The sequence below is a fragment of the Struthio camelus genome, chromosome W (assembly GCF_040807025.1).
Source record: "Struthio camelus isolate bStrCam1 chromosome W, bStrCam1.hap1, whole genome shotgun sequence".
Taxonomy (NCBI): domain Eukaryota; kingdom Metazoa; phylum Chordata; class Aves; order Struthioniformes; family Struthionidae; genus Struthio; species Struthio camelus.
In genome coordinates, this window is record NC_090981.1 from 24,358,411 (window position 1) to 24,370,167 (window position 11,757).

The following is an 11,757-nucleotide window of genomic DNA, read 5'->3' on the forward strand; positions in this document are numbered from 1 at the left end:
CATTAATCTGCATTACTAAGAACAGACATATGCCTAGGCATCCTTCCCTGCCCTTCTCATAGAAGCTACCTAGAGAAGAAAAATTTAATGCAGACCGCTATTTGGATTAAAGAAAAAACTTTTAAATTGGGTTTATGGTGTGCATTATAACCAGGAATGTGTAACACTGTTGTGCTATATAGTATCCGATAACACAAGACGACTGTACTCCAACCAATTGCTTACTGATGCAATGTTAAAGCGCAAGAAAATTTAATTTCTTCTATTGCTCACTGAGCACCAAGTTAGTGAACAAGAACGTAAGATCTCTAAGCAGATATGTACTTCTACTCTTCTGCTGTAGCCTTCCCCAAGGAGATACATATAACTGTACGAAGAGATGTTTTTTAGATCATTAACGTTCACTGTCAGCAGTACAGGAGCTGCTCAAATAGAAATGAAAGTATTTTGTAGCCTAGAGTAATATGGCTATAAAGCTCAGTTCTCCCTTAACACTGTACCAGAACTGGATCACAAGCCTTGTGGATAATAAAGCATCCCTTTATTTTTTCGCTTCAGCACAGGAAGTGGGGGCAGGGCATTACAAGGAATAATAGATCTTTTAGGATACTTTTGCTTAAGCGCTTCGCCTTGCATTAATTAAAGCTTTAGGGAGAAAACAAAACAAAACCTTGCTCCTAAACAGCAGCAATTACACTTAAGTAATATCAGGCAAAAAATATATATATATATAATCAAATTTATTTGGAAAGTTATGACACGCAAAGTTTCTTCTTTTGTGCTTTACCCAATTCATCCAAACGCTTCAGTACACAAAGTTAGCATATAGTTACTGCTGAGGCAAACTTTGGGCAAACTATAAAACAATCCCTGCTCTGAAAAAAAATGAAAAAAATGTATTGAAATGGCAACTCTAGAAAACAGGCAGCAGCAGGAAAGCTGGAATTGTGTCCTCTGCCTCCATTTTTTTTTTGTTGCACAGCTATGATTTTTTGAAAGCCACAAATGTCCTTCTGTCCTTCACTTCTAGAACTCAATCCAGCATGTTTCCAGCTTGTAACCACCCCTAAAACCAGAGTCACAGAATCAATAATCCACAGCTGAGAACTTGAAAGAGAAGGACTTTAGTAAAAATAACATATAATTAGGGATCATCTTGCTCAGGAAAAAGATAGCATAGCTGACATGGTACAGAAATATATTTAACCATGACTCCGCACACAGTAAGTTCAGGCATTAATACACTAGTTTTCTGCCATTAGAAATTTCCATTGTTAGAGATTATGATAGGACTAGATGTTCCATGTTTATACAAAATACCGCAAGTTTGCTCCATCAGCTGTGACCCCTTTTCCTAGAAGGTGGTTGTTCATAGCTATTTAGCCTTGATGACTAATAACCACAAATAAAATACTCCCCTATTTCAGAATTTCTTTTAATTAAAGCAAGACCACACTAACACAGGCCAATCAGAAAAAGACATGATCCATCAAAGAATATTTTGGGTATGCCTTCTTTTAAAAAAAAAAAAAAGAAAAAAGAAAAAGAAAAAAACCACACACACAAAAAAATTATCCTTTATAATCTATACTTAAGAATAAAAATCATACAAAAAGCGTTAGCCTAAGTACATATCTAAAACATCTGGCCCTGAGACATTTTAGCCAACAGTTTTAAGTTGACCTTTACTCATAATGCAAGAAGGACAAATCAGCTTCAGAAAGCATTAAACAAGGAACCTTGGGAATGATCACTAACAGCTAACATTTAAAACTCAGACCGATCTATCTATACTAGCAAAAAAGTCTTGGTTAAAACTGCACTAGTTAGCGTATTTTAATGACATCTTTTTCCTAGTTTACACAACAAGCCTGAACTCTGACATAAAGGTAGGGGAAATCGTTTTATTGGAGACTGTCCATTCAAATTTTTGGAGCTCAAGCCTGAATACCAGCTACAAAATATTTCAGCTTTCTCAGTGGATAGGACCACTGCCAATACCTCTTAGAACGAGGCCAAAAATCTTTAGCTTGATTTTAAGGAAGCTGGTTAAGTATCATCTGCCTGTTTCTTCCCCACCTTGTGTCTGAAACGTCTGTATAGCCACTAACTCAATTATAGCAGTAAAAAAAAAAAATTTTATTGCCTAACTCAATTATATTTCCCTATACATCAGCAGTAAAGAATATGCATACTTAGTGCCGACATAACATTGTTGCCAGTGCATGAAAATATTTCATTTCAGGTGACAGGGTGCTTACACTACAGCTGTAAAAACAGTTATGCCACAAGTAGTACCGATAATCTTTGCTAGCTGAAAAATATTTGACATTTATTTTGAACTTTATACTTACAAGCCTCCTTCTAGGAAATTACAAACATTTTCATCACGTTTTGATACTAAATGGAAAGTTTCTCTGATAATTTGTTGCTGTGTATCTTCACTCTACAAAAGAAAACATGTTTTAATATGAATCTAAAATGAATTAATTAGCAATGCACAACACACATCACTAACAAATATAATGCAAACTATAGGAGCACCCTCAAATTATCAGATTTTGATGCCTTAAATCTGCCAGGCAACAAGCTGCACACCGTTTTTATGTCATTTCAACACCTCTGGTAAAAGGAGACATTTTTGCAAGTTAAATTGAACTAGCAGAGGAATAAAATACTGTGAAACAACCACGAAAAAAGTGACTGTTTTTAGGACGCTTAAACAAATACCAAGACTTAGAAATAATTACTTCAAGTAAATATGAAGAATTCTGAAGTATTCAGAAATTTTTATATCGCCACTGCAGGCTGAATGTTTATAGACATGCTTTGAAATTAGTTTCAGCTGTTACCACGGTGAAAACACTGCCTCGCAGCTTTTGGGGGGGGGGGTGGTGGAAATCATTCCTTTTGAAATAGGTCAAAATACAATGGTATCATAAGCACCATCTTCTTTTACGCCACTAACTTTCATTCTAAATCTTTCACTGATCAGAAACATCACTTCTAAAGTCTGAATTCACTGGTCTCCTACTAAGTTCCCACTGCGACGGTCCGTCTACCATCACACACATACACAAGCTTTTGCTACCCTTCTGGAAGCGTGGGCTTACTTTCAACAAACGTATACTCCACTTCAGCAGTCAAAAAAATGTACATAAAATTACTGAAATCCTGTGTTTATTTTATAGCACAGAGCCCTGAAGTCACCAAACGTAAGAGAAACTCCCCCGACCATCCGAGAGCATAACTCGGCATTTTAAACCATTACATGAACGTACGTTCCTTGCTAAAGTAGTGCATGTATCTTAAAAGTCACTTCCACTAAAAGAGTGCTGTCCCTTGCGTGACTGCTAATGAAATAAGGCTTGGTATCAGCCTGGTTTGTATTTATTCACCTTAAATTCATGCATTATTTTACAAACCAGCTCTAGAATACAGAAAGATATTTACAAAAAACATCAATAGAAGTAAATTGTTCCATGAAGCAGAGATCAAGCAAGTGCAGGGTTCCTTTGCTTTCATAGTCTGTGTTCCCTAAACTGTGCCTGCCTTCCTCTAATGCAGTAACCTCACCTTCCTCCCCATGTTTTCTGACATCAGGAAAAAGGTAACATACATCATCTTTCCTTCAGAAACTGAGACACATCCTTTTCAGCAACTGAAGCATAACTTTTGTATTCAGAATCTGCCTTTATTTTCAGAGTTACTCAGAAACTTGTTTTGAACTTTGAAATTATGGCCACAGGTGTATATTGTGAAACCTAAAACCACAGCACATGCGTCTTCCTACTTAATTGCTGAGAATTATTATTACTCTACTTAATTGCAAAGAATTATTAACCTCATTTTATCCAGGAGCAACTCTTCCAATCCTCTGCATCAGGTTGAAAAAAAAAAAAAAAATCACACATGTTCTATCAGTTTCATGTTACCAAGGAAGCAAACGCATCTTTAACAGATCTGACTCAAAGTAATCTCTCACAAAGGAGGGCACACTTCCACTTGTAGAAAGAAATTGAGATTTGCCAATATTGAAGGCTGCATAAGTTTCAAAAACTTCATAAATAATTCTAGCCTATTGAACCCACACACAAAAAGATAATTAAGACAACAGTTACACCTGTTTATATACACCACAAAGATACAGAAAAATCACTTAAGCACAATGCAAAAATGGTTTTTTGCAAACCAGACTACTAACTCTGGACAAGAACAGTGACGTAACTTTTAGTTAAATATATTATTTACATTTTCAAATTTGCAAAGTGTTTCCTTTATACAAGCATATTAACCTACTGTATGCACTGAAAGTGTTTTCTAATTCCAATGATTTAAACTGGAGTACAGTGTAGTCCACCAGAAAAAATTGATTTTCTCCTACCATTCAATTCTCTCCTTTCCCCACCCAAGACTTTGCATTTAATAACACTAACGAAAGACAAAAGTGAAATTAGAATGAAAACCAAGAATGAAAATGAACTGCCTCACATTCATTAACTGAGGTTCTATATAACGTCTTCATCTACTTATCCTACCAATTAACTGTTACCTTCAGACTGACAGTAAAAAAAAAAAAAAGAAACTTTTTTTAGTAATTTACTGCAAATCGGCAGTTAAAGTTCGCAAGAAAGGAATGGAGATGCACACAAGAGGAATGGACACTTATCAATATAGTGAGACTGCTTTATTTGGATTTTTAAATTTGAAATGGTAAATGAAAGATATCAGTGTTGTAACCCAGAATTCAGGAGAAAGGAGACAATGGGTTTACAAGCACGTATTAGCATTTCTCAGTATTGTCCTTCCTCTGAGAGAGGATGAAATTCAGTCACCCAGAGCAATGGCCTGTATCAGTTACAGTCCTTTATTAAAAGCCTGATAGTTGCAACCCGAACTGTCACAGTCCTCATTTCTGCTCAGATGTGTACCAAGTAAGACATAACCCTTCCAATAAAGTTAAATATGACTTTTGAAATGCCCAGAATTGTAAATAACTAGTTATAAATACAAATAACCAATAGCATTACTGAAAAAAAAATTTTTTGCTTATATAATTCCTGAGAAGCATCAGTTGTTTTCTTGCGTTTTATGTCCGAGGCCAGCCCAAGCAGTTTCACATGCTTGCTAGGAAACGCAGTACATGATTAAAACATTATCTTAAAGTCTCTGATCCTTGAATTAAGTCAACTGTTTTCAGTTTGTTTCTTAATACGCTGTGGCCACACTTTCTTTTCCTTCAGACCAAGCGCTTATGCTGCATTTTCTGAGCTGCTTTGAAGTTTGCTTTCTCCCACGTAAAGGAATATATTTTTCTAACTCACTACATTTTTTTGTGTTAGAATTATTTTTCCTCTCTGAAAGTTTTCCAAGGAAAACGTTCTGCTTACTGACCAATTACTTTCAAGGCTCATATAAAACTGTATTCTCCTCTTCCCAACTCCAGCACCTCCGCCACAGCGTGGAGACACGTAGCACTACATCAGAGACGCAGAGAGTTAGGCTAAAGAGCAGTACAGAGTTGGTAGTAGAGCTCCCACAAATAAGATCAGAGAACCTAATTTGCCCTTGAAGTAGGCTGCCTTCTATTACCTTCAAAACTACCAAACCCTAATTTCTAGGGAAAAATAACATGTGACAGGAAAGCAGCTTTCTTTATCAACTCGTTTTTGTCACTGAGATCACCCCGCAAAAAAATCCCCGCGCCTTCTGGCTTTCCACTCTCCAGGCCCGTGCAACTGTCTAAGCACAGCACCGCAGGCAGCGACATCAGCGAAGCCGGGGTAAGACCTGGAAGCCGCCTGCCACCGGCAGAGGGCCGAGCTGTCCCCGTCTACGGGCTGTGCCCGCCGGTCCCCTCAATTATTAATCGAGGTGACGGGCGGGGAAGCAGCAGCAGGAGGAAGAGGCAGGAGCAGAGCCGCCCGCTCCCGGTTCTCGGGAGCAGCCGGTTCGGGTCCAGCCGCCCCGCCCGAGCGCGACCCCTCAGCCGGCAGCGGGCCCGTCACCGCTGCGGCGTGGCGCGGCGGACCCACCCCGCAACCGCCCTGCCCGCGGCGGCTGCCCCGGCCCCGACCCGCCGCGGGGCCCGCCCCGCCCCGGCCCGACCCGCCGCCCGTACATAGCGCTGGTAGAACTTGGAGAGCCGCGGCTTGCCGTGGTTGTTGAAGATGAGGATGGCTTTGATCATGGTGGGGCCGCGGCGGGCGGGCGGGCTGCGCGCTACGCCCTGCCCTGCCCTCCCCGCGCAGGGCGGCGGCGGCGGCAGCTCGCGCGCGCCCACGTCGGCCCGAGCCCAAAGCCGTTAGCGGCGGAACGGCTGCCGCTGCACGTGACCCGCCGCCGCGTCGCCGGGCAGGCGGCGGCGGCCCGCGAGGGTCAAAACGTCTTGCCAAGCGAGCTCGCTAACGCCGCGCCGCGCGTCACTTCCGCCGGTGGCTTGCCCCGAGCAGCATGGCGGAAGGAGGGGAGCAGTCGCCTGTCTCGCCTCAGTGCGAGGGCCGAAGGGAGGGCGGGGAGGACGCCCAGGAGGGCGGAGCCGCGGCAGGGGCTGCCGACCCGGCCCCCCCCTCGGCTGGCTCGCCGGGCACCGAAGAACCCGCCGGCGACACTAAAAAGAAAAGTAACGGGGGGAGAAATCGTTACTGAGCGCGGTGGGGGGGGGGGGGGTGGTGAGGAGTCTGTTGTGATGGGCAGGCGAGCTGGCCAATCGGCGGTGGGCGCGTGTGGTTCTGACCAATGAGGGCGGCGGGGGCGGGGGCGGGTCCTGCCCGGCGCCGCTAACGCCCGCTGCCTTCGCAGTCGATGTCCTGCTGAAGGCGGTGGGCGACACCCCCATCATGAAGACCAAGAAGTGGGCGGTGGAGCGCACCCGCACCATCCAGGGCCTCGTCGACTTCATCAAGAAGTTCCTCAAGCTGATGGCCTCCGAGCAGCTGGTACGGGCCGGCCGGGGCAGCAGCCCCTCCTCGGCCTCCACTTGCCAGGGCGCTCCTGGGTATCGCCGGGAAAGCTGGGGCAGAAGAGGGTTTTGCACTTGGCAGTAGATAGATTCAACTTGCAGGTGTAACGTCCTTACAGGGAGACTATTTGAGTCTAGGCCGTGGTTCGTAGCAGGAAAATTGGTGTAAGGGCAGCAGGAAAACTATTCAAAATCCGTCCGTCCCAGGGTACAATGTTGAGAAGAGCAGTAGCTCCCAGAAGCCATGCCATCTGGACATGCTCAGACTGCAGTTCTAGCCGCTGTATTTTTTGCTGTGTCTTTGTTTTTTCTCATCTGATGCTGTCACGCAGGATGCAGCTGTGTATCTGTTGTGCAGCAAGGTATTTCAGTGCCAGGTTCATACTGCAGTACAGCTGTGTAAGTCAGGTATACGGAGAAAGTGTTCAAGGCTCTAAAGTGTATGGGATTGCCATTCTGAATACTGGTGTCTGTTTCCTTCAGAACTTTTTCTTCCCAAGCAGTTTAAAACTACTGCTGTAGGACAGGTTTTTTTTTTCTCTTTAAAATGGGTATTTTGGAAATACTTGCTATTTGGCAGGCCCAGTGCCAATATTGTTTGAGTTCACTCCTGCCTAAGAAGCCCTAGTGCTCTTCTGGTAAATTAAAAGCTGGAATAGCTGGAGCAGATATACAAATACAATTGCATTAACGTTGCAGTTAGCAGTAAACTCTTAAAAACATACACGTCAAAGTTTTCATTTAAGATAACGTTAAAGCTAGCTTTGTTAAAATATGCAAATGCGTAGCTAAAGTATCAGATAAAATCACTCTCCTTGGTCTGGCAGCTATTTAAATCTAACCTTGTAAACAGCTTTACTAGCAGTCTCTTTCACTTGGTGATCAGTAGAAGGGTTTTTGTTGTTGTTTTTCTCCTCCCCTCAACCCCCGAGGACCCAAGGATTACCAAGGATTACCAGGTCAAAGAAGGGTTTGGAACTGCCCCCCCGTCCCCCCCCCCCCCCCCCCGTGGCTGACGGATGTCCTCAACAGCTTAATGAACTGCCACCTCATTGAGCAGAAAAGGTAGCAGTGCAGAGTCGTCTTCTGTGGTTTCACCTTAAGGCTAACTTCAGGAACAAAGCCCTAGGAATTTGATGACTTGCTTTGAAAATAGTATATTGATATCCTACTGCACGTGGCCCTCTTGTGCTGTGGATCCTAAGGCTCTCTTTTGATACTGTTGAATAGCTACTGTGTATGTGTATATATTTGGAGCAGGACGTGTGAAGGATGACTTCAAAAAAGAACAAAACAGTTGTAGTTTCTGTGAATGTTGTTCTAATTGAGCAACCTGACAGTAGTGGTAATGAGCTGGATACTCAAAATAAGAGCAAGAACTAAACTACTGCATGAACTTCATGCTGCCATATGGGAGACTAATGGGTGAGCTTGGAGAAGGCAGCAGTGGGCACGCTTGCTTTGGCCAGTCAGACATGACTCCTGAAAGCCACGCTGCCCCTCTGCACAGAAGTGAAAATACTAACCAATGGTAGCTGTGGATTTTAAAGATTATAAAGTAAATGGGGAACAGAGGATAAATTTAGCCATCCCTGGTTGAAGAACGCTTCTTTTACTATATGCCTTGCAGGGAGATCTTCATCTTCTGTTTTCTTTCCTTGCAGTTTATATACGTGAATCAGTCTTTTGCTCCATCCCCAGACCAGGAAGTTGGGACCCTCTATGAGGTGGCTTTCAGTTTGAATATCCTTTCTAAATGTACTTAATAGAATCTGTCGGTATACTTCTGTCACTTTAAACCTGCTGTTGTCCCTAGCTATGTTAGTAGTAGCTTGCATTTAGTGTAATATAGTCAATGTTTGTGGATCTGTATTAATATGATTTTAAGTGACATTATTTCATACAGTCTCTGGAAAAAACAGTCCTTCACATGCAGTGTCTTATCATGCCTCCCATTAGGATAAGCTTTCTTTGGACTAGCACTATTCCATGACACGTTTATCTAATTTTGTTTTCATTTTGCTTCATGTGTGTGCTAGCCCATGAAAAACCTAATATATTTTTTTGTTTGTTTGTTTGCTTCCCCTCTTGCAGTGTTTTGGAAGTGATGGCAAGCTTGTACTGCACTATTGCAAAAGCCAGGCATGGGGATGAATGACAAGTAATACAGCTGTTTAGGTATGATCTTCAGAAATGGAAAAGGGATTAGCCTTCAGAAACTCTGCCTATAAACACAGAGAAAGAAGGATTCTTTTAATGTTTCTGCCTATGACTGTACACTTATAAAAAATGACGAAGATGAATAGTGTTAAAGGAGAACTACCTAGGCTATCCAATCATGTAACTTTCTTCCAGTGCCATCTGGGATACAGAAATCTGCATGTGCCATCTGTAGAATAGAGCCAGCTCTTGCTGGTGAGCTCCCAGTTGCTGTATTTGAAGGGAAACTGTTTAATGTCTTGAGGACTGGACCGCTCTCTGTCATTCGATGTGCTGTACTGAAGACAGAGCTGCTTCTTATTAAAAGAGATATTTATTGCACATATGGACTGGAATTCAGTTCATTTGCAACATGTACATCTGTTACTTTTTTTGTGAAGTCTTCATCTTGAACATGCACTATCTGATGTCATTTCAAGAAAGTATTTCGAATTTTTCCTCATAATTAATATTTGGGTATTTGTATGTAATTTATTTCGCCTTGTGCCTTCCTCACATTGGCAGTGCAAGCACCTCATTTATATTTGTTCAGTTTTTAACTTAAATTAACAATATGATGATATGTCTCAGAAATATTTTCCTCCGTCCTTACACTGTTTAACCATTAGCAAAAGCTGTTGCATCTTTCAGTTAATAAAAATGCCATACATTGGGGTGTTAAAAACCTATTCTATATATGTTCCTTCTGGATGCTGTTGTTTTCCTGCTTTGCCAGCTGCATGTTCCATCAAAGAACTAGAATGCACTTTCTATCTCTTTGATAAGTCTTAAAGTAATGAGGATTTTTTCCCTTCATCCTGGAGAGGACTTGGTGCCCTGATTAGGGCATCAGCCTTTGCTTTTATTTGTTGGAGAGTTTCAGTTTGGGAATTTGAGGGGGGGCATCTTTTAAAGTTGTCTGTTGTGCAATCTTTTATGTTTGTTTACACTGTACTAAATTAAATGCTAGCTGTTGGCTTGAAGGATGTGGCTATGCTGGGTAACAGTTTTGGTCACGGATATAATTCAGTTCTTAAGCAAATATAAACAAAATGGCCTGTTCTAGGTTAAAGCATGCTTCTTCAAGTGACTGAGCTGATTGTTGCCATTTCATGCCACCTGTGAATGTAGTAGTATGGGTGGCTCTTATAAACAGTCACTACAACCCATGTATTAGATTTTTCCGTCCTTGCAGGACTTCTGGAGAACAAATACTCAGCTTACCCTATTGATGTTGCTGCAGTTTGACTGCATGCATATATATATATATATATATATATATATATATATATCTGGCATGGTAACATAGGCACATGCCCTGAATGTATAATAAATATGTTACATGAATAGCTTAATTAAATTTTAGCTTTTTTCATGTGGAAAGCCTATATTGGAGTTTATTGGATTCAGCTAACAGTGCAGAATTGGTTGCAAACTTAAACACTTTCAAAATAATCCATGCTTTTGCCTATTCAAAACACCAATCTTACCAATCTTTGTATAATAAGTCTTTTTAAAAATACTAATGTGGGGGTGAGTACTCTGTCTGTCCTCTTGAAACCAACTCTGCCTGCACGGTTACTGTAAAGCTATTGTAACCTTGTGCAGCCACTAGAGGGTATAAAAGGACAAAGATATTTGCATATATTTTCTAGATTTTTTGGATGTTTTTTAATATGTCCATTTTGCCTGCTTTACAAATGTAAGTAGGTTGCTGGTGTATGGCAGTATGTTTGCCTAAGATAAGCTACTAGTCTGGCTCTCTAAAGAATGTTTGATTGCTGTCTTTCACCTCACTTGATCTTAACAAATGAAACTCCTAGTGTAGTGCAAATACTTGTAGTGATGCAAGAAAAATAAAAGACAAAAACAAAACACTAGGATCTTGAGGTGAAGGAGGATTGTAGGTCGTTGTATCTTGCCACCTAATGGTAGAAGGCTGTCCTTCATGTTGAATCTATTGTTAAGCTTTATTGTCTTGAGTTTAAAAGAAATGTTTACTTCAGTCTCTTACAAGTTAACAGTCCAGTCAAGTAAACCCTACAGTAATGGTTTTGATTTCCTTTATTCAGCACATGTATTTTTGAACTTGGACAACTTATTCATACAGATATTTGAATTAGTATTAATTTAAGATTCAGCATGTTCTTTTAATTGTATTTAATTATTTATTACTGTTTGTACCTGTATTTTATTTCTAATGGCTTCTTTTAGCTAGACACCATGGTATTTTATTAACTGAGGAAACTTCCCCAATAATTCTAATTCTATGGCTTATTTTTGTTTTGTCTGTTGCATTTTGAGAGGTGACAGTAGACCTTAAATCCCCGTCTTGTCACAAGTGTAGCACTAAACTAAATCTGTATCAGACAGTACAGATTTGTATAGGATAGTATAGGGAAAGCAGAATCATAGAAAATAGAAGAAGCAGCACTTCCCCTACCCAAAAGCAGGACTAAGCGTGCTCAATTGTTCCTGGTAGGTGTTTGAGTAGACATACGTCAGTTAATGATGAAGCTTTTCACAAGCTTTATGGGCAGTCTCTTCTAATGCCTAACACACTATATTGCTTTTTAAGTGTTTTTTTTTGTTTGTTT

The 11,757-nt window shown here is 41.1% G+C and overlaps 2 protein-coding genes across 3 annotated transcripts in view; one reads left to right on the forward strand and one right to left on the reverse strand.

Moving 5' to 3' along the window:
- LOC104150992 (adaptor related protein complex 3 subunit sigma 1) overlaps positions 1 to 6,326 on the reverse strand; it is a 32,240-nt gene extending 25,914 nt beyond the window's left edge. The window contains exons 1-2 of one of the 2 annotated variants that reach the window (XM_068924996.1): positions 6,122 to 6,326; positions 2,355 to 2,446 (exon numbers count right to left, since the gene is read on the reverse strand). In XM_068924996.1, the coding sequence (XP_068781097.1) occupies positions 2,355 to 2,446; positions 6,122 to 6,190 (161 nt within the window). In that variant the 5' untranslated portion in view covers positions 6,191 to 6,326. The remainder of the gene's footprint in view (positions 1 to 2,354; positions 2,447 to 6,121) is intronic. The other variant, XM_068924997.1, reaches the window with a different exon arrangement.
- An 86-nt stretch (positions 6,327 to 6,412) lies between these two features.
- LOC104150996 (ubiquitin-like protein ATG12) lies at positions 6,413 to 9,502 on the forward strand. The gene is made up of 4 exons (XM_068924998.1): positions 6,413 to 6,622; positions 6,802 to 6,938; positions 8,626 to 8,688; positions 9,056 to 9,502. The coding sequence occupies exons 1-4, from the start codon at positions 6,454 to 6,456 to the stop codon at positions 9,113 to 9,115; spliced, it is 429 nt and encodes a 142-aa protein (XP_068781099.1). The 5' UTR covers positions 6,413 to 6,453; the 3' UTR covers positions 9,116 to 9,502.
- The last annotated feature ends 2,255 nt before the right edge of the window (positions 9,503 to 11,757 follow it).

Excerpts from the sequence above, each read along its gene's own strand:
- LOC104150996 (XM_068924998.1), top strand. The coding sequence starts at position 6,454 with ATGGCGGAAGGAGGGGAGCAGTCGCCTGTCTCGCCTCAGTGCGAGGGC. Across the intron at positions 6,623-6,801 it reads CGGCGACACTAAAAAGAAAA|TCGATGTCCTGCTGAAGGCG; the intron begins GTAACGGGGGGA and ends CTGCCTTCGCAG. Across the intron at positions 8,689-9,055 it reads AAGTTGGGACCCTCTATGAG|TGTTTTGGAAGTGATGGCAA; the intron begins GTGGCTTTCAGT and ends CCCCTCTTGCAG.